We start from the raw sequence: 21,884 nt of genomic DNA on the forward strand, positions 1-21,884 counted from the left end.
TATGTATATATAGAGATGATTGTGACTATATGGAGAGACATCTATATGGAGAGACATGATCCTAGGAATGTGTCTCTTTTAATTTTAATTCAACCAAGGCAATGGTTCAAATTGCCAACAATCCCCCACATGAATTAAAATTTATTCCTATATGAAGACTATGCAAACTGACAATGCATACAGACTAAGAGAGTTCATATGGAAGTTGTTGCATCAGGAGAGGTGGCTTTTGGCTTTGAACCTTCCTTAGTGTATGACTACCGGACTTACTAATTGATTAGTGAACATGATGTCTTGAACTATTCAATTTTCGCAGTAAGTCGATACAATAGCCAACACACAACTTCTTCCGTACATATTTGATTCTTTGGTTTTGTCCTTTTCGGCCCTGGACAGCTCCTGGATTCATGAGTGCTTTAGAGAATTCCGCCTTAAGACATTCTCATAGAACCGGCATCAGTTCTACACTCACATAGGTGATGTCCTATGAAGAGTACCCTGACGTACCCCACTTGTTTACACAAGAATATAGGCATCATTAAAAGCATCGCTTATCCTATCACCTGACAGGCAACACTGATACTTAGGAATGGGTAAGAGAATGACTCTTTCAGTGTTACTAGCGAGTATTTCACATTTATGTTGTCCCTTTTGAACCTAGATCTTGGGATCTCCAGTCAACTAGGTTGGGTTTCTATTGCGATCTACCCATTTACTTTAGGCTTTAAGCCCATTCCCCTTGATAACTTGTACATTTGCTCTTTCGATAACCCTTTTGTAAACGGATCCGCTAGGTTATCCTTTGATTTTATATAATCAATTGTTATAATTCCACTTGAGAGCAAATGTTTAACGGTATTATGTCTTCGACGTATGTGTCGAGATTTTCAGTTATACATTTTATTATGTGCCTTGCCAATTGCCGATTTACTATCGCAATGTATTTTAATAGCAGACACCGGCTTTGGCCAAATTGGAATATCCTCTAGAAAATTACGAAGCCATTCAGCTTCTTCTCCAGCTTTGTCTAAAGCAATAAACTCTGACTCCATGGTTGATCTTGCTATGCAAGTTTGTTTTGAGGACTTCCATGAAACTGATGCACCACCTATAGTAAAAACATAACCGCTTGTGGATTTAGAATCGTTTGTATCTGAAATCCAATTTGCATCAGTATACCCTTCAAGAACTGCAGGGTATTTGGTAAAATGTAACCCATACTCCTTAGTATATCTTAAATATCTAAGAACTCTTATCAGAGCACTCCAATGACTTGTATTTGGATTGCTCGTAAACCTACTCAATTTACTTACTGAGTATGCAATATCAGGTCGTGTACAATTCATTAGATACATCAAACTACCAATTATCCGAGAATATTCTAATTGGTTAGTACTATGACCCGTATTCTTAGTTAGATGTAGACTAAGGTCTACTGGAGTTTTTACAACTTGATTATCATTTTTGTTGAATTTCTCTAAAATTTTCTCAATATAATGTGATTGAGATAAAACTATTCCATTAGAAGTTCGACATATCTTGATTCCAAGAATTAAGTCTGCTTGACCTAAATCTTTCATATCAAATACTTTTGATAGCATTTTCTTCGTAGATTTGATCATATCTAAATTGCTACCCATTATTAACATGTCGTTTACATACAAACATAGAATTATAACTCCGTTGGTAGTAGACTTAGTGTAGACACATTTATCACACTCGTTAATACTAAAACCATTTGACAACATGGCTTTGTCGAATTTTTCATGCCACTGTTTTGGTGCTTGTTTCAGCCCATATAGTGACCTCACTAATTTATAAACTTTCTTTTCTTGACCAGATACTATAAACCCTTCTGGTTGTTCCATATAAATTTCTTCTTCTAATTCGCCATTCAAGAAAGCTGTTTTAACATCCATTTGATGTATCTCTAAATTATATAGGGCTGCTATAGCAATTAGCACCCGAATTGATGTTATTCTCGTAACAGGAGAATATGTATCAAAATAGTCTAATCCTTCTTTTTGTTTAAATCCTTTTGCGACAAGTCTTGCTTTGTACTTGTCTATAGAACCATCCGTTTTTAATTTTCTCTTGAAAATCCATTTATAACCCAATGGTTTACACCCCGGTGGAAGATCTACTACCTCCCATGTATGATTCTGAAGGATAGACTCAATTTCGTTATTTACGGCCTCTTTCCAAAATTCAGGAGAAGACATTGCTTCTTCGTATGTTTGCGGTTCTTGTTCTAACAAATGTGTGAGGAAATCAGGACCGTATGTTTTGGCAATTTTTTGTCGCTTGCCTCTTCGGAGTTCCTCTTTATTTTCTCCTGCTTGTGGTTCTTGAACCACATTTTCTTTATCATTTTGGTTTGTATTTTCATTGTTACTAATATTCTCAAATTTCCTCTTTTGAGAACTTTTCTCATCGTCTAATTTACATGGAAATATGTCCTCAAAAAATGTAGCATTTCTTGATTCGATTACCGTATTAACATGTAAGTCTTGAATTTCAGATTTATGTATGAGAAGTCTGTATGCACTACTATTATGTGCATATCCTATGAAAATACAATCGATAGTTTTTGGTCCAATTTTGACCTTCTTTGGTATAGGAATCGCCACTTTTGCTAAACACCCCCACACTTTGAGGTATTTATAAGAAGGCTTTTTTCCTTTCCATAACTCATAAGGAGTTTTATCCTTTTTCTTATGAGGCAATTTGTTCAAAATATAGTTTGCTGAAAGCAAAGCTTCCCCCCACAAATTTTGGGGTAATCCTGATCTTATAAGTAATGCGTTCATCATTTCTTTTAAAGTTCGATTTTTTCTTTCAGCGACTCCATTTTGCTGAGGCGAATAAGGAGCCGTTGTTTGATGGATAATACCACTTTCAGCACAAATATCAGCAAATGGCGATTCATATTCACCACCTCTATCACTTCGTAAAGTTTTAATCTTTTTATCGAGTTGATTCTCAACTTCACTTTTATATATTTTAAATTTTTCTACGGCTTCATCTTTACTTCTTAATAAGTAAACATGACAATATCTGGTACTATCATCTATAAATGTGATGAAGTATTTTTTCCCACCTCTTGTCTGAACCGTTTTTAAGTCACATATATCACTATGTATTAGTTCTAACGGTTCTGTGTCTCTTTCAACTGAACGGAAAGACGACTTAGTCATTTTTTATTCGACACAAACTTCACATTTATGATTGATATTTAAATCAAATTTAGGTATAAGGTCCATGTTAATTAATCTTCTTAAAGAATCATTATTAACATGTCCTAACCTCTCATGCCACTTCATACACGAATCAACAATATAAGCAGAATCATTAATTTTATTAATCTTAGGAATAATGGTCATTACATTCATCTTGAACAGACCTTCACTTAAATACCCCTTTCCCACGTACATCCCATTCTTAGTAAGAATAAAATTATCAGATTCAAATACAAGTTTAAAACCATTCTTACTTAATAAAGAACCAGAAACTAAATTCTTTCGGATGTCGGGTACATGAAGCACATTTTTCAGAGTTACTTCCTTTCCAGATGTGAATTTAAGTATGACTGTCCCAGTGCCTTCAACTTTGGATGTTGCCGAATTTCCCATAAATAAAGGTTCAGCGTTTTCTACCTTTTTATAAGATGAGAATACTCCTTTCTCTGAACAAATATGACGAGTAGCACCAGTGTCTACCCACCATTCTCTTGGATTATTTACCAAGTTGACTTCAGAAATAACGGCACATAAATTAATCTCTTTGACACCATCAGACAAGTGATCTATCACTTTGTCTTCCATCTTTCTTTTCTTAAAATTTTTCTTCCAAGTTTTGGAGCGACAATCTTTGGCAAGATGTCCTTTCTTGTTGCAATTGTAACAAGTACCTTTGAACTTCTTAGAGTTCCCATGATATTTTTCTTTACCGGAAAATTTCCTTTTCTTTTTCAGCCCCCCTTCAACCACATTCACTTTTGAGATTTCAGAAGGCTTCTCATTCTTTTTCTCGGCAAGACGACTATCTTCTTCAACTCTCAATTTTAAAATCAAGTCCTCCAAGTCCATTTCCTTGCGTTTATGCTTAAGGTAATTTTTAAAATCTTTCCAAGATGGTGGCAATTTTTCAATGATTGCTCCCACTTGAAATGATTCACTAATAACCAATTTTTCTGCCTTTAATTCTTGTAAAATTAATTGGAATTCTTGAACTTGGCTAATGACAGTTTTAAGGTCTGTCATCTTGAAATCCAAGAACCTTCCTATGATGAATTTTTTCACTCCGGCAGTTTCAGACTTATACTTATTCTCTAATGATTCCCATAATTCTTTTGCCGTTTTAATCGGACTATAAACGTTGTATAAGGAATTATCGAGACCATTGAGAATGTAATTTTTGCAAAGGAAATCAGAATGTTTCCAAGCGTCTACTGCAGCCACATTCTCAAAATCCGACCCATCTTCTTTGAGAGTGGGTGCTTCTTCGTATAACAGCCTAGCAAGGTTAAGAGTGGTCAAATAGAACAACATCTTTTGTTGTCATCTCTTAAAATCAACTCCAGTAAACTTCTCAGGTTTTTCTCCGTGAGAAACATGAGTTGGAGGGACAGGAACATTGTTTCCAGTATTGCTTGCCATTTGTCTTTTGAATACACAATTCACAGACTAATAAGAGTATGGTAATAAATTGTATACTTTTCTTAATTGTATACCGTCTTGATGATAAATAATAATTCCAAATATGAAATTACAAAGTAAATGAATTACTTACAAACATTAACAGAAACTCAGATCAATCTATTATCTATAACAAATAATGTTTGTTTCATACCATAGAATAGACAATGAATACGTTTAAAGAAGATGATGCTTCACTTTTATTCTTTCTCTTCTAATATGTAATACAAATCAGGAAATACTAACAACAAGGTTCTCAAATTGTTGTATGCAAGAATAAGACTACTCTATGTTTATAAAGATTGATTACATACATAGATATTAATGAGACTCAAAAAAAAAGAACAGAAACAGTAATTTGGATGTAGGCAAATATCGTCCTTTGTCAAGGGAAACTGATGTTACTGTTTTATGTGTTTGACGCCCTTTGATATTTAGTTATTCTGTTGAATACTACCCTCGTTAGGTTCCAAAAGTATTGTATGTGAATATGCAAAGTGACTCCTTTTGAGTTGAATATAATCAACAGACCCAAATACAACAAGATTAATTAATACCCACATGCAAAGTAATGAACATTAACTCCCTTAGTTATAACAGTGTCTTTCCTATTCAATATACAACAATACTATTCGTCCAATAGCCAATGGGGGTTTTTGATTTAGTGAAGACAGTGACTAAACTTATATGTATGCTTTAATTTGAACTAATAATAGATTGAGAAATGCCACTGTCTACCTATAATTCATGGAATTAAGTCACTATCAGGGATTCCTAATAACGAGACAGAGAGGGTATAGTAAATTGTTTTCCTTTCTGTTTTCAATGATTATTAGAAGGCCGTAAAACTATTTGATGAGCGAAATCCGATACACGAATAACGTCTTAAGATTGTTGGACTAATTATTTTAATTGTCCTTCTCGAATACACAATTCGATAATGATTCCGCTCGACAAATTATATAATCAATTAAGTAGAATAACAAGTAATAGTTTTATGACCGAGTCGAGTATTGGATACTCTCTCCTTAAGACGTTATTCGTCCCGCAATGGTGCTAAGCCGGGTTGTATATACGAATCGTCTCCCAGGATAAAACAGTCTTACCTTCTTGAAGCGCAGCATTTCGTTCTTCAAGAAACTTCGAACCAAATACGTAGAGAACTCTCTTAACTTCTTTGACTTCTAATGCAAACTCTAAACTCAAAAACTAATTGATTTTTCTATTTCTCTAAAATGAAATCTGGATTATGTATATATAGAGATGATTGTGACTATATGGAGAGACATCTATATGGAGAGACATGATCCTAGGAATGTGTCTCTTTTAATTTTAATTCAACCAAGGCAATGGTTCAAATTGCCAACATGAGTGACTTATTTTCTAGTTCCAGCTTGTTTATTAATGTAAATATGCAATCGTAAGTATAAATGTTGGTTAGGACATCACTTTTTGGTAAAGTATGTATGAAAAGTTCGAAAAATCTAAAGTTGCTAGTAGCCAAATTCCATTTTATTGGAAGTTCCTCAATCTAAAATTGTATTCTCCTGACTCTTGAGACCGGTTGAATTCTGACAGGCTAGGTGAAAGGACATGATTTGGAAAGAAAAATTAGATTAATTGTTTCTCTGAAATCTAAATTATGTTCATCCACCTAAAGTCTTAATTTTACCAAACAGAGATTGGGCAGAACATGAAGCCGGGGCTCGGGAGTTAGACCATATTGGGCATGGGCTGGATTGGGCAAAATAGAGTCCAATTATGTCCAAGCTTTACCACACAGAGCATATTCAAGCCTAATTGAGCAATTGACCCATCTGGAATCAAAACTTTTACCGAATGTTATTTTGGCGTGCATCATATGGCTGAATTATTTAAGCCATACGGCACCTTTGTGTTATTTACACCTCTGAAACACGTGACTTCGTTAACTTACTATGAGCATATGAAATGTTCGTCGTCAAAAATCAATTTTCTTAACCTCGTTGTCTCTCTCTTTCTACTCTCACCTTCGACAAGTTTACCAGAAACACTCGTCAAGGGTGAGAGAAAGAGAAAGAGGTGGTGGTATTATGGTCTGTTATTGTGGTCAGTAATAGTGGCGGTATGGTGGTAGTAGTCTTGTATTTAGTGGTGGTTGTAGGAGAGACATTGGTCGATGGCAACACTAAAGCCAAATTATTCTACGACAAAATTCCAGCCAAATTTGGAGAAAAGGTGATGTTTGTCTTATGTAACTTGGTAGGTGTATATAACAAACAAATAAGGAAGGTGTGCATAAAATTTCTCTTTCTAAATCCGTCTTCAAATCTATCCTCAAGCCAAACGCTTCATAACCAAACAGAGTTTTTCGGAAATTAATTAGCTTTTAAGTTTTTTTGAGAATTAGTTCGCTTTTAGCCTCTAAGGGTATTTCCATAACGATTTTAAATTTTCTCAAAGTTGCCGTGTTGAGGGCCAAAACGGTGAGTTGGTCACAAAGGAGAGGCTAAAACGGAATTAACCCAAATTGTAACTCTCTTTTCCAAATAGATCCCCAAAGCCGTCTAGAGAGAGATCTCTTCGTTCTTGGCCTTGTATCTAGATCCTCTCTCTGTCGCCATATAGTCTAAAAATAAGTAAACGTCTCTGAAAACAGTGAGTAATAATTAGGTCAGAATAAGAGATGGTTGGAGCAACAGAAGAAGCACAGTTAAACAGGCTTGAAAACCAGATTGATAATGGTGGTGGAGGTGATTGGGAGTATCTTTCTCTCGTTAGGAAACTTAAAGTTAGGCGATCTGATAAAGTTTTGAAACATGGGTTACCCATTTTGAACGATTCAAAGAGACGATCCAAACTCGGTGGAGATGGTAATTTTTTTGTTCCTCTGATCTAATTTCAATCTGGGTTTTCTTAATTTCTTTTTATTGAAATTGAATTTCGATTTGATCTCTTTTCTTCTGGATCTCTAGTGGGTATTCAATTTTGCTGTGATCCGGGGCTTAATTAGTTGATAATTTTATACTGTTGTGTTAAAAATTGGATCTTTAGTTCTTTAGTCTGGGTATGAGATGATTCTGAATTTTTGGGGGGAAAAGTGATCACTTTTGCTTTGACATGTTTCTGATTATATCAATTTGTTAGTAGATTGTCTTTTAGCTACCAATCCTTCCAAAATGGATAGATTGGACCTTGTCGAATTTCGGGAAATTGAGGATGAACTAGTGCCTAAGGGGGTGAGTACAGAACCTTGAAATAGAAAAGTGGCTTATAATGTCCACAAATATGGGTAAAACAGATGGTGTTGTTGAAGATGATACTAAATGTGGGTTTAGCAGTTTTGTGTTTATGGAATAAATGATGAACTTTTGTCAGATTCTCTTAGGACAGAATTCAGTTAACTGAGAACTCCCTTGTTGGGATTTCTTGTGAAGGGATAGAGGCAATTATTTTGAAAGGGTTTTCCTAATTTATGCCCTAAGGGTGCTATTTCCATTTTAATGAACGGACATTGGAATCAGTATAATCAATGATGGGAATTGAATCTTACTTGTAAATAGTATAAAGAATTCATGACTTCGCACATGTTAGGAGAATCCATTTTGAAAATGCATGCTGCTGAAAAGAATGAGCAAGTGGCAGTGTTTTGAACAGAACTGAGATATCTCTTTTAATTATACTTCGAAAACTTAACCCTAGTTCTTAGCTTCATCATTTAAGTGATTGAACTAAAGAATTAATAAGCATGTGTTTCTTGATGTAGAGTGGACTCTTTATGAACAAGTGGCAATTGCAGCTATGGATTGCCAAAGTATTGATGTTGCTAAGGTAATATTACTTTTCTGGTTGATTACGAAATTCCCGTATGATATGAGTGTGAGACCTCTTAACATAAAATGAAAGAGACAATTTTGATTAGTAAACGCGTAACAGAGATTTAGGAGGAGAATCCTCATTGTACTAGTAGCTTCGGAAGTGAGAGAGGGATATGTAATTAGGAGACTAAAACGAGAGAGGTTTATTATTGTAGGAAATTGGATTTGAGAGTGTTGTAGCCAACGACCCAGCTACATTGGTATTGTAGGGAACTACTTTGGAATGATTGTCAACTATTCTGGATTCAGCAATTTATCCAGCCTGCATTTAACTTTGCATATATCGTCATGTTCTATTTTTATTTTTTCTTCTCATGGCATTCTTTTTAATGAGAACAAAAGTAACAGGCTCTTCTTGGGAAGAGAACATTGCCATAGGGGATTTAGACTATATAGGCTCCTTTTAGTATTCAACGGCCAAAAAATTAGCATCCTATTATATATACCCTTTTTGCCCAATTCCTGTGGTCTAGGTAAAAATTGGTCCATAAAATATAACTTAAGCGAAAATAACTATGTAAGTATGTAACCAAGGTACCAAAGCATAAATAGGATCTGAATACTTCACAAAAAGGAAGTCCTTGTATGCCAAGTGGACCCATAACTACGAACTTCTATTGAGCACTTTTTCTGAATTGAAATTGGTGTAAGCTTTGAATCTTTTCTGCAGGATTGCGTGAAGGTTCTTCAGAAACAATTCCCAGGGAGCTTAAGAGTTGGTGAGTCTATCCAAATACTCCTTAGTAGCTCTGTTTTTTCTTCTTTTAGTTTGCGAAAGGAGGAAGTTGAAGATGATGCCTATATTTTGAAATTGCTTCTAGGGTTACTGGTTTATAATCACTGTTTCTTTCGTTTTGGCCGAAATAATTCACAGGGAGGCTAGAAGGGATGTTACTCGAAGCAAAGGGATCATGGGGAGATGCAGAAAATGCTTATTCAAACCTTCTGGAAGATAACCCACTTGATCAAGTAGAACTACCGCTATATTAATTTTATATTAAAATTCGTAAAATTTCTGTTAGTATGTGTTTGTCGTGATGCAGTGAGCTAAATTATCAAAGTCCAACTTAATTTTTAGGTGATTCATAAGAGGAGGATTGCCATGGCAAAGGCACAAGGCAATATCACTGTGGCTATTGAATATTTAAACACATATCTTGAAACGTTAGTGAATCAGATATCTTACTAATGATCTTCTTTCTACTACTCCCATGTCCTTTTTTACGTTGCTGACATGAAATGCTTTTGTTTCGTCCAGGTTTATGGCAGACCATGATGCTTGGAGAGAACTAGCCGAAATATATGTTTCACTACAAATGTAAGATATTTGTAAAAAAAAAAAAACATATCCACAATAATAAATGCGAAATTTGGTTCATTCTGGCTGATGTGCTCCTTAAAAGAAATCTCAGTTATTACTTAACATTACATGTTTTTTTACTTTGTGATCAGGTATAAGCAAGCCGCTTTTTGTTACGAGGAGCTAATTTTATGTCAACCCACAGTTCCTCTGTACCACTTAGCTTATGCTGATGTGAGTGTTATTGTTCTCGCGATTCATTAGCTAATTCTCTTTTTAGTTGGTACTTGAAAATCATCCATGTCGGGACATGAGTAAAACATAGACAAACGTGTATGAATATTAATGATTGGAGTTTATAATTAGAAACTTTAAAATTTTGTATTGTTGTTGCACCATTGACATATTTCTGTTGATATAATAGCTGAATTACTTCATTTTGATTGGCTCTAAGGTACTTTACACTCTTGGAGGCTTAGAGAACGTTCAGGCAGCGAAAAAGTACTATGCGTCGACCATAGACTTGACTGGCGGCAAGAACACCAGAGCTCTTTATGGAATTTGCTTGGTGAGACTCTCTCTCTGTCTGTATCTCTCCTGTGTGTCAGAATTGATGTCCTGATGTTGAAATTTCTTGTTTGGGTGATATACAGTGTAGTGTTGCAATTGGGCAGTGGACGAAAGGACGAGGGAAGGAAGAGAAAGAAGGTTCAGAGCTCCAATCTCTTGCTGCAACAGTCTTGGAGAAAGACTACAAGAAGAGAGCTTCCAACAAACTTCCTCTTCTCACTGCCACCCTGAGAAATTTGAAGCTTCAATCTTAACTCTCAAGTCTTAACTATTTCCTTTTCATTTTTAGTCAGATTTCCCTGTAAACTCTCAGATAGATTCTTTGTGGAAAGGGTAGTATTTGAATTTGTGAAATAACATAATTTTTGTTTCATGTTTGGTTTGCTAGTCCTTACAGGCGAATTTATTGTCAACTAATTTTTATTTTTGATTTCTTGTTAGTGGTTATCATTTATAAAATGAGAAGCTTGTCATGAGTTAATCTTGTCTATTTCTTAATATCTCTTCCTAAGGTAAGACAAGATGGGGGCTCCCTTCTCCCTGCCTAGAGATTGGGAGTAGCCAAACACCATTTTGTAATGTGATTCCTGCTAATCACATATCATTTCCGCGTCTCAACTATGGCCTTAGGCGAAGAACCCTAACTTTAACTTGACAGTTTGAAGATAGCAACCTCCCTGGTTGGAGTAGCTTCATTCAGCTAGATGATCAAGTCAGCATATAGATGTTATAATAGAACCAACAAAAGAGTAAACATCTCTAGATGACTAGATGTAAAAGAGAAAACTTGACTAGATTGAAATCTAAAAATGGAAGTTCCTCATTAACTCATTAAACTAAAACTTGCATATAAATATGTTCTAACCTCACCTCTTCACTCTTCCACTGTGGAAGGTTTTCTCATACAAGCACAACAAGGGGTTTTCTTCCTCCCTTGGTTACTACCTCTTACACCACTATAGATATAATCGCGTATGAAACTACCCGTACTTTTCTTCGCAATCTTAATTCCTTTGATTCGATTTTCATCCTCAAGTTTCAGCAAAAGAAACTGGACTTTCTGTACTTCTAACTGCAACTTTCCAATCTTTTCAGACTCTTCTCTTGCTTGTTCAAGAACTCTCCTTCTTTGTACTTTTTCTCGTTCCTCAAACTCCTGCAGAGACCTTCGGTCGGATGGCAATGGAGACTCTTCAGCATTTTGGGACAACTTCCCGTTAAGATCAACTAACTGCATATGGCTTTCTTCAACTAGTTGTAGTTGCTCCTTAATGTTGTTGTATTCGATGAACTTTGTTTTCTTAACCTTCTTGGATTTCTCCACTCTCTTTCGCAAATCTTGGATGGTTATTTGAAGATTAGTCAACTTTTGAGTATCGGAAGCAAGTCGTTCTAAGATTTTCTGTTTGTTTGATTCTTGGTTTGAATCTCTTGTTCTCCTAGATAATTGTAGCTTATCCACACCTAGCTCTTTCTCAGTCTCGAACTCTGACTCAGGATTTTCACTTTGATGATAAGTTGAATGTTCTCGGGTGTACGAACGTTTCTTCCTCTGTGACTTGTTGATCTTTGAGTCAAAGTTAAGATCATGATCAATGGTTTCCCACAATTCAAGCATTTGATCATCTGCTTCAGCAGTTTCTTTCCTGCTTATTCCATGTGAGCCAAACCCATGATCATAAGACGAACATTCTGATATCTGATCAAGCGGAATATCTTTCATCGAAATCCCATCTCCCACTTCAGAGATTTCTGGATCAGTTTTCTGCACTTTGAGATTTTCTGGACCAGTCCCAACTTCTTCCTTTTCCAATTGCATGGCAATAGTAACATTACTTCTTCGAGCTTTTTCTCCTTGGACATTGCTGTTTTTAGATTTTAACTCTTTAATCTCTTTTATGGCAGTCTCAAGTCTAGTACTAGCATCTAACCTTTCTTGTTCTCTAAGCTTCTCCATTTCCATCAATGCCTTCTCAACTGATATAACTTTAGCCTGTAATTCCTGCAAGTCTGAAACTCCATCCACCACCGACTGGCCTTGTTCTTCATTTGATTCTTTGAAGCTCTTGTTACCCAGATGACCAACAAACTCCCCATCCTGAATCAAGTAATTGAGAAATAAGATATTATTGATTGAGAACCAACCATGACTAGTTCTTCTAAAGCAAGTGATAAGAATTTGCAATCATTTGAAAAGATAATAAGTTTTTGAGCTTGTTTTAGGTGAATTCAAGGCCAGAAATTTTCAATATAGATGTAAATTTGTGAGGAACAAAGGGAAAAGCAAGTGGGGTCAGCATAAATTGATTACATACCTGATTATCGCCTCCATCGATCTTTGTATGTGAAAGTGTACGATCTTCGAGAGATGTTATATTATTCCTTAATGAATCTATGATAGGCAAATATGCAGCTAATTTGGACTTCAATTCTTTACTTTCACATTCCAACCCATCAAGTCTCTGTTTTAGCCGATCAATCTCTGCTTGTTTTGAACTGTTTTCATCTTCAAGACTCTTGCACGTTCCGATAACCTCATTTACCTTCTCTTCAAATACATGTGACAAGATAGTAAACATTTGAAGATCTGCATAAAATTTTGCAGACTCTTCGTCCCGAAGTTTAACCTCATTCTCCAGCTCAGAAATCAACTTCACAAGTTCTAGCTCGGACTTCTTTTGTGATTCTCTAAGAAATCTGATCTCCTCGTTCTGGTGAGTATTAACTTCTAGCTGATTGAAATATTGCTTCTCTAGCTCCTCTTGTATCACCCTAGCCTCACCATTTTCCACGTTAAGATTCTTAATATCCCTGAGTAACTCTTCATTCTCAGACTGGGCACCTTCGAGTTTCTGTTCCGTTTCTGATAAGTCTATCTCCTTCTGACTCAACATATTCTTTTCTTCTTCAAGTAGATGGTCCAACTGGGTGTTCATGTTTCTGACAGTGTTCAATTCATCCTCAAACTTCACGATTGACCCCTTAAGATGAAAATTTTCCATTTCAACAGTTTCCATTTTTTCCTTAATTATACTGACCTCCTTCTCAAGCTCATTTTTAACCCCACAAAGATGGTCCAGATCTTTACTGACCCCTTCTATTTCAACGGCTTTCTCAATGCAATAGCTTTGGGAGATCAAGTAGAGGTTCCCTAGAGATGTAATTTCCTCTAGCATAAAAATGTTTTCCTCTTCTAGCACATGTTTCTCTTCCTTCAATTCCGAGCATTCCTTCATCAATAATTTGTTTTCTTCATGTCCCTTGGAATTTTCATATTGTAATACATGGTGTTTTTCGCGCAAATCCGACAATGTTCCACGTATATTTCCAATTTCACCCTTTAGTTGTTCCTCCCTTTGCTCTCCTTCTCTAACCTCCACCGTCAACTGTCCATTCATCTCAAGGAGCTCTTGTTTCTCACTCTGTACCAGCATTAGCTCCTTCGACCTAACCTTCAACTCCTGGTCCAGGGTATTTTTCATAGACTCGATATCTGCCGCCTCTAGTTTCAGTCGTTCTAGCAGAGTAACAAATACTAACTTCTCAAAGAGCATTTGTTGGTTCTCGTCCTGAGATGTCAATAGAGCTGACTCCATGTCTTCAATTTTACCTTGAACATACTGCAGAAGAATTTCATCTTCTTTAATCTCATGATCTGGCTCAATTTTGGGTGAATTCAAAATTTGATGAAGTCCCATCCTTAGATTTTCAAGTTGGTTTAGCAACGAATTGGATTCTACATGTTGTTCAAGACACTCCTTTTCCAGTTCAGAGATCATATCTTCAGACACCTTGGACGCCTCAAAATATTTTTGGCATTCAATCATCAGAATGAAATTCTTTTCTTCCATATCTTGGATTGATCTTTGTAGGATGAAGATTTCAACCTGGGTTTTCATTCCTTTATCTTGTTCCTCTTCAAATTCTTTCTTCCTCCAACGACCTTCTTCTTGCACATGAAAGATTTGCTCCTCCAAAGAAGCCAACCTCATCTCACTGGCCTGGACAAAGTTAGAATGTTCTTGTTTCTCTACATCCAACATAGCCCGTAATTCTTGTACTTGATGAGTTGTGGATGTCTTCTCTTTTACCAGATTTGAGTATTTTTCTTCTAATTCTGCATATTTCTTCTCCAGCACTTCTAGCCTTTCTTGAATACCTTCTAAACTGGACAATAGAGACGCTCTCTCAGTGAGAAGGACAGATTTCTCTACGTCAAGAACCCGGTAAGATTCTTCTAGGCTGTTGGATTTTTCTCTCAACCCTTCAAGTTCATCATTTGCATCAAAAACAGATTTCTCCAGAAACTCATTTTTCTCCGAGAGCTTCTCTATTTTCTCTGTAACAAGCTCTAACTGTGAAACCAGGGTAGACTTCTCAGCAAGAAGAGAACATTTTTCTTCCTGGAGAGACAAACACGAGCTTTCCAGTGCTTTTATCTTCATTCTTAACCCTTCAAGCTCCGCACTCACATCTGAGAGAGAATTCTCCAGAAGAGCGTTTTTCTCCAAAAGTTCCTCCATGGTTATCAATTTCCGTAGAAGAGCTAGTTTTTCGTCGTTCTCGTTTTGGCAGGTCTCTTTCAACTTTGAGTTCTCCAGTTGTAAATCTTTTACAGATGACCCAACACATTCTGGGATCAATCCAACTGAAACTACTTGCTCAATTACACCTTGATACCGCCCATTCGCGTCTTTTATTTCCTCCTTCAGACAGTTAATTTCCTGCTGAAGAGCGTTTCTCTGGTCCAAACGAAGTTCAACCTCCTCTTCAAGTTTCTCTATCATCTCCCTTGTGCGAAAAATCTCTTCTTGCATATTCTTCATCGACAATGCAGAAGATGAAATTTGTTCATTCAGTTTGCCATTTTCTTCTTTCACTTGTTGAAGTTCACTTTCTAGATTATGGTTCCTAAGTTCCACGTCTTTCAACATTAGACCCCCTTCTTGGAGTTCCACCGCCAGAGCCTTCTGTTCTTCTATAGAGTGAGAATGCAAATCTTTGAGATTATCAAGAGAGGCTTCGGCCTGCATGGATCGTAAAGTTTCTTCTTGTATACGACACCATAGTTTCTCCAACTCCTCGTGTTTCTCTACAAGTTCTTGTCTTTGAATCTCTGTCTTCTGTTGCAAACTGTCAAGCTCGGTTTGTAGAGATTGATTTTCTCTCTCTAATGAAAGATTTTGCTCTTCAGAACTGTTTAGGTTTGCGATACCCTTTTCTATCTCATCGTTAAGATTTCTAACTTCCTCTTGTGCACGAAAGAGTTCAGTCTCCAAATTAGATATAATCTCCAAACAAGTCTGATACTGAAGGGCAGCATTTTCCTTCTCTTCATGTAATGAATTAATATATTGCTGTAAAGATTGGACCTTGTTCTCTGCCTCTTCAGCTCTTTCAGCAAGTTTTCTAGCTTCCTCCTCAGTGTGAGAGATTTCGGTTTCTAGATTAGAGATGGTTCCCAAACACTGGTTGTATTGAACAAGACTAGCTTCCCTCTCAGCTTGTAATCTTGCAAGATCTTCTTGTAGGGTTTGAGCATTGTTCTCAGCTTTACTTGCTCGGTCATGAAGTCCTTGGGCCTCTTTCTCAGCTTCAGATATTCTGTTCTTTAGATCAGTTATCGTCTCTAAACATTGTTTGTATTCAACAAGACCTGCTTCCCTTTCAGATTCTGATCTAGTCAGGGCTTCCTTTAAGGCTCGCGCTTCAGTTTCAGCTTTATCTGCCCGGACGTTAAGTCCTTCAGCAACCTCCTCAGCACGAGAAACTTCCATCTCCAGATTGGATATCTTAACCAAACACTGTTGGTATTGGTGAAGACCGGCTTCCTTTTCAGATTCTAATCTGGCAAGGACTTCTCGCAGTGTTTCAACTTCGAGTTCAGCTTTACTTGCCCTATCATTAAGTCCATAAGCATCCTCCTCAGCCCGAGATACTTTCGACTCCAGGTTAGATATTGTCTCCAAACACTGCTTATATTGAACAAGACTAGCTTCCTTCTCAGATGCATACCTCGTAAGTGCTTCTTGTAGGATTTGGACATTGGTCTCAGCTTTAATGGCTCGGTCATTAAGTCCTTCAGCTTCCTGTTCAGTACGCGAAATCTTAGCCTCCAGATCAGCTATCGTCTCCATAGACTGTTTGTAATGAAGAAGACTAGATTCCTTTTCGGATTGTAATCTAGCAAGAACTTCTTGTAGTGTTTCAACTTCAGTTTCAGCTTTAGTTGCTCTGTCATGAAGTCCATTAGCATTCTCCTCGGCCCCTGAAACTTTCGACTCCAGATCAGATATCTTTTCTAGACACTGCTTGTATTGAAGAAGAATACTTTCCTTTTCAGATTGTAATATAGCAAAGACTTCTCGTACTGTTTCAAGTTCAGTTTCAGCTTTACTTGCTCTGTCGTTAAGCCCATTAGCATTCTCCTCGGCCCGTGAAACTTTCGACTCCAGATCAGATATCTTTTCGAGACACTGCTTGTATTGAAGAAGAATACTTCCCATTTCAGATTGTAATTTAGCAAGGACTTCCCGTACTGTTTCAAGTTCAGTTTCAGCTTTACTTGCTCTGTCATGAAGGCCATTAGCATTCTCCTCGGCCCGTGAAATTTTCGACTCCAGATCAGATATCGTTTCGAGACACTGCTTGTATTGAAGAAGACTAGTTTTGTTTTCAGATTGTAATTTAGCAAGGACTTCTCTTACTGTTTCAAGTTCGGTTTCAGCTTTACTTGCTCTGTCGTTAAGTCCATTGGCCTCCTCCTTGGCCCGTGAAACTTTTGATTCCAGATCAGATATCATTTCCAGACACTGCTTGTATTGAACAAGACCAGCTTTCTTCTCAGATACTAATGTCGTGAGGGTTTCCTGAAGTGTTTGAACTTCAGTTTCAGCTTTACTTGCTCTGTCATGAAGCCCATTAGCGTCCTCCTCAGCCCGAGAAATTTCTGACTCCAGATTAGATATCGTTTCCAGACACTGCTTGTACTGAACAAGACCCGCTTCCTTCTCAGATTGTAATCTAACAAGGGCTTCTTGTAAAGTTTGCACATTGGCTTCAGCTTTACTTGCTCGGTCATTAAGTCCTTTAGCATCCTCCTCAGCTTGAGAAATCCTACTCTTCAGGTTGTCTATTGTCTGTAAAGACTGCTCATATTGAATAAGACAAGCTTCCCTTTCAGATTCTAATCTAGTCAGTGCTTCATTTAAGCTCCGAGCTTCGGTTTCAGCTTTATCTGCTCGGACATTAAGTCCTTTAGCGTCCTCCTCTGCACAAGTAACTTTCATTTCCAGATTAGATATCCTCTCCAAACTCTGTTGGTATTGGAGAAGACTGGTTTCCTTTGCAACTTCTTGTTTAGCTAGATCTTGCTTTAGGGTTTGAACTTCAGTTTCAGCTTTACTAGCTCTCTCGTGAAGTCTCCCAGCATCCTCATCAGCAAGAGATATTCTGTTCTCAAGATCAGATATTCTCTCCAAACATTGTTTATACTGAACAAAACCAGCTTCTTTCTCACCTTCCAATCTAGCAAGAGATTGCTTTAAGGATTCCGCTTCCGTTTCAGATTTAACGGCTCGCTCATTGTGTCTTCTAGATTCCTCTTGTGCCCGAGAAACTTCAGCTTCCAGATAAGACAGTCTTTCCAAACTCTGTTGGTATTGGAGAAGACTTGCTTCTGTTTCAGCTTCTAATTTTTCAAGGGCTTCTGTTAAGGACTGAATTTTGATCTCTGCTTGACCTGCTCGTGCTTTTTCAGTTGATAATTCAGATGGCCCATCTCTAACTACGCGATTAAGAAAATCCCTGGATCCAGCATGTGTTTTATGATCCGAGCTTTTCCCATCTTCATCGTGAAAGTTCAGACCTTTCTTCACCTTCCCTTCTGAAAATTTGGCACTATCCGGTGTCCCCACTTCTGACCCAAACATTTCATTAACTTGCTTCAATCCTTTTTTACGGGTTAACAGATCTTTTTCATCAGATAAAGCAAGATTCTTTATGGCAGCTTGGAATTGAGAGGAAGATAGACCTAAAGCATCCTTATGCAAGTCATCAGGGTCGAACATTGCACGTATGGGGTGTCGCATATCAGGAGTTTGCGGGCCTCCTTCACTAGCAAAAGAGCTTGACGGTGAATCATCAGTCGGCGAAAATGGAACTTGGTTGGGAAATACTTCTGCCATTGTCCGTTGGGCCTGGCGGAGAGCTCCTGTTGCATTATCATACCTCTCCGCCAAAGCCCGGTACGCTCTATAGAACTCCTCGACCAGTTTCATGAGCTCCGGCCGTTTCTTGTAGTACATCTCGGCCCTTCTTGCAAAAGAATCTGCATCTTCTTCTATGAGCTTGATCATCGCTTTAACCTTAGCATCCATATCTGTTCAAGTAAATATCACATCCTTTTTCAGTAAATATCGATTTATTCTGCTCAAGATAAATAATGTATATCTATAATCTATATGCTTCTGCCTTGTGATTTTACTTCCACTTTGAGTTCCCATAAGACAATTTATCAGATTCTGGTCGATCTGAATCCACACATTTCACGGATGTTTCATGAGTGTAAAAATTCTGAAGCCAGTAGCCCTTACTATCCAACTAGTAGACATACATTTCCCCGAAAGAAAACTTCCCCAAGCAGAGACTCGTTCGCGTTAAAAACAAGCATTGTTGCTTTAACTTCAACAACGACAAGCAATATGCAACGAAAATGCACGCTTGGAAATTGATGCATTGACGAGAAAAATAAAAGTAGGATGTGGATGAGATCATAATTTATACCTGTAAGGTTTTCTTGAAGCCATTTAGAATTCTTTGGGCTTATATGACTGTCCCACCACCATGAATATAATCGTCTCGATTCACTTTGCAGAAGGGTACCCATGGTTACAGCTTAAAGTTCCCACAGAGCCTGATCTGATTCGCTTCCAAGTAATGGATCCAAGGGACGGGCAAAAGTCAAGCAAATTTAGATTACCCAAACTTGAATTTAAGCCGAAATCCTAAGTACAAACACGAAATCGCATTTGGATAAGTTATAAGTAAATCTGTATTTGAGAAAAATCAAACATCAACTTCTTTAGTTGCATTAAACTACCTGGTCCAAAGAAGAATAGTCTAAAGATCATAAAAGCGAATAGAGCTCGCTACACTTTAGTCCAAACTCCAACTACCTAATTAAACACAATCAGAATTCCAAAAATAACGTCAGATCTTCAACCCATTTAAACCTAAAATATGAAATCTGATCTTCATTATCAGAAGAAAAATCAAAACCAAATAAACACCCATAGACAGAAGCCACCATGCAAATTCTTCTCAGGATTAGTTTAATCACTTAAACCACATAAAAGAAGTACTAAAAGAATCCAAACTTTTTCTACAAAAACCTAACTTGGGTATGACCCAATCATCTGATCCACCACTAACCCATATCAGAAATCAATAAAAAAGAATTCAAAATCAAAACCATCTAAAGAATCAAAAACAACAAATCTAATCAATGTACTATGAAAGGGGTATAAAAACAAGGTTTTTTTCCTAGATGGGTTTGAATAAAAACATGAAAATGAAATCTAAATCAAAAGAGATTGAGTAAGAATTTACCAAAAGAATGAAAAACTGGTAGTGGGTCTTGATCGGCAGCTGTGAATAAAGACCTCAGCTGCTCTTCACGCCCATTTCACCCCATTACACTAGATCTCTCTCTTCTTTCTCTCTCTAGCTAAAACAATCTCTATCAGTCTTCTCTCTCTCTTCTCTGTTTTGTAGTTCTTTTTCAGTGGGTTTTCTACTGTGGGTAGTCGAATACTGACACGAAAAAGCAAGGAAGAAGTGGAATCTAAAAAAGAAGAAAAGTAAACACAAAATGAAGAAAAAAGGAAATGGAGTTAAGAAATTTTATTAGGTAAATTTTGAATTTTTTTAGTTTTAATTCTCAATTAAATCCCACATAAAACGCAAAACGCTTATTATTGAGTTTATTCCTCTTGTCTTACATTATCATAATTCCTAAACTACCCTTGTTTAGGTTATCAAGGATGTTCTTTCTTGTGTTTATTAAGAACTAATGTTTTTGGTTCTTGATTATTGGTTAATTATACAGATTTGGATTTTGATTATTGGTTAATTAATTTTTAAATTTTGAAAATTAAATAAAGTTTTTGGTCATATATATCTTTAATCGTTCAAAAAGTACGACTAAAACGATAAATCAAAGTTTTCAGCAAAATAGAAATTCTTAAATTACAATTTCATAACAATAGACGGATAATTTTTCTACTCAGATTTGCTATTGTTTATAATGAAAGATTCTTCTAACTGTTTTAGCACTGACGTCTTATTTTTTTCCTTTTGATATTTCATTTCAGATCAAGTGTTTGTTTTTTGCTCCAAATATGAACTTTTATCACTAATATGGGATTTTAACATAAATTATTGTTATTTTCTGAACGCAGTCGTTCTGGATTAAGTTTCAAGAATGAATTATGTAGAATTTTAATCCCTACATTTACCAAAACTAAAAAGAATTTTGGTAAATAAATATGTCTAAAAATCCAAAAGGTAGTAACACAAAAGGATTGAGCACATGAGCTCCTATTGTCATATTTTTCATTTACATTTATATATCATTAGAGGCTAAAGATGATTTTTTTTTTTTTTTATCTCATCAAAAAAAAAGATGATTTTTTTGTTTTGTTGAAAGTTTATACAATTAAGTCAAGAGAGTACTCCTCAACAAAAAAAAAAAAAAAAAGTCAAGAGAGTACGATTAAAGCACATATTGGACAGAAAATTAGGTATATATCTCCAGAATTTAGATCTATTTTTTTTTCTCCTTGACCATTTCGCCAGCTTGTCTGCTTGAATATTTTGAGTGCGGTCTGTATGAATGAACCTGACATTTACAAACTTTTTACAGATTCTCTTTATTTGACGCATATGGATCATCGATTGCCACTGATGTCGTGCCTCGGGTTTGTCAGATGTTGTATAAGATTGAGATTATCGCTTTCAATTATGATATCCTTGTAATTGTTTTCCTATGTCCATTTAATGCCCTTTAGAATGGCTATGGCTTCACTTTCTTCACTAGTTCTTGCTCGAGCCGTTTGAACTTTCGCCTCCATGAATTGTGACTTATGACCATGAATAATTAAACTGATTCCAATACTAGTATTAATATCTGTAAATGGCGCATCAACATTCATTTTTATAAAAGTTAAATTTGGGGGTTGTCATTTTCCTACTATTTTAGTCACTGTTTGCTTTTCAATAACATTCATTCTTGAAAAAGTCATAATCCGATTTATAACTGTAAAAGTTGTATTAATATTATGCTGAAAGCAGTGGTCACATCTGACCTTTCATATATGCCACAGTATAGCGACTAATTGAATGGAGCAAGCAAACTTAGTTGTGGTAATTTTAAAATTTTTAGCTCAAACCACAAATTAA

The 21,884-nt window shown here is 36.4% G+C and overlaps 2 protein-coding genes across 2 annotated transcripts; one reads left to right on the forward strand and one right to left on the reverse strand.

The window, feature by feature from the left end:
- Positions 1-7,061: 7,061 nt before the first annotated feature.
- On the forward strand, positions 7,062-10,905 carry LOC147551160 (uncharacterized). The gene is made up of 9 exons (XM_086665706.1): positions 7,062-7,549; positions 8,443-8,507; positions 9,225-9,273; positions 9,429-9,523; positions 9,633-9,718; positions 9,813-9,872; positions 10,007-10,088; positions 10,309-10,422; positions 10,508-10,905. The coding sequence occupies exons 1-9, from the start codon at positions 7,363-7,365 to the stop codon at positions 10,676-10,678; spliced, it is 909 nt and encodes a 302-aa protein (XP_086521832.1). The 5' UTR covers positions 7,062-7,362; the 3' UTR covers positions 10,679-10,905.
- A 293-nt stretch (positions 10,906-11,198) lies between these two features.
- LOC147551161 (protein NETWORKED 1D-like) lies at positions 11,199-20,455 on the reverse strand. Its single transcript, XM_086665705.1, has 5 exons — positions 20,034-20,455; positions 19,525-19,600; positions 19,209-19,429; positions 12,740-18,804; positions 11,199-12,522 (listed from the first exon to the last, which is right to left on the reverse strand). The coding sequence occupies exons 3-5, from the start codon at positions 19,309-19,311 to the stop codon at positions 11,299-11,301; spliced, it is 7,392 nt and encodes a 2,463-aa protein (XP_086521831.1). The 5' UTR covers positions 19,312-19,429; positions 19,525-19,600; positions 20,034-20,455; the 3' UTR covers positions 11,199-11,298.
- Positions 20,456-21,884: the final 1,429 nt, after the last annotated feature.

Source organism: Eschscholzia californica, unplaced genomic scaffold (genome assembly GCF_041429995.1).
Source record: "Eschscholzia californica isolate CP2 unplaced genomic scaffold, dmEscCali1.0.p SCAF_3, whole genome shotgun sequence".
NCBI classification, from domain to species: Eukaryota; Viridiplantae; Streptophyta; class Magnoliopsida; order Ranunculales; family Papaveraceae; genus Eschscholzia; species Eschscholzia californica.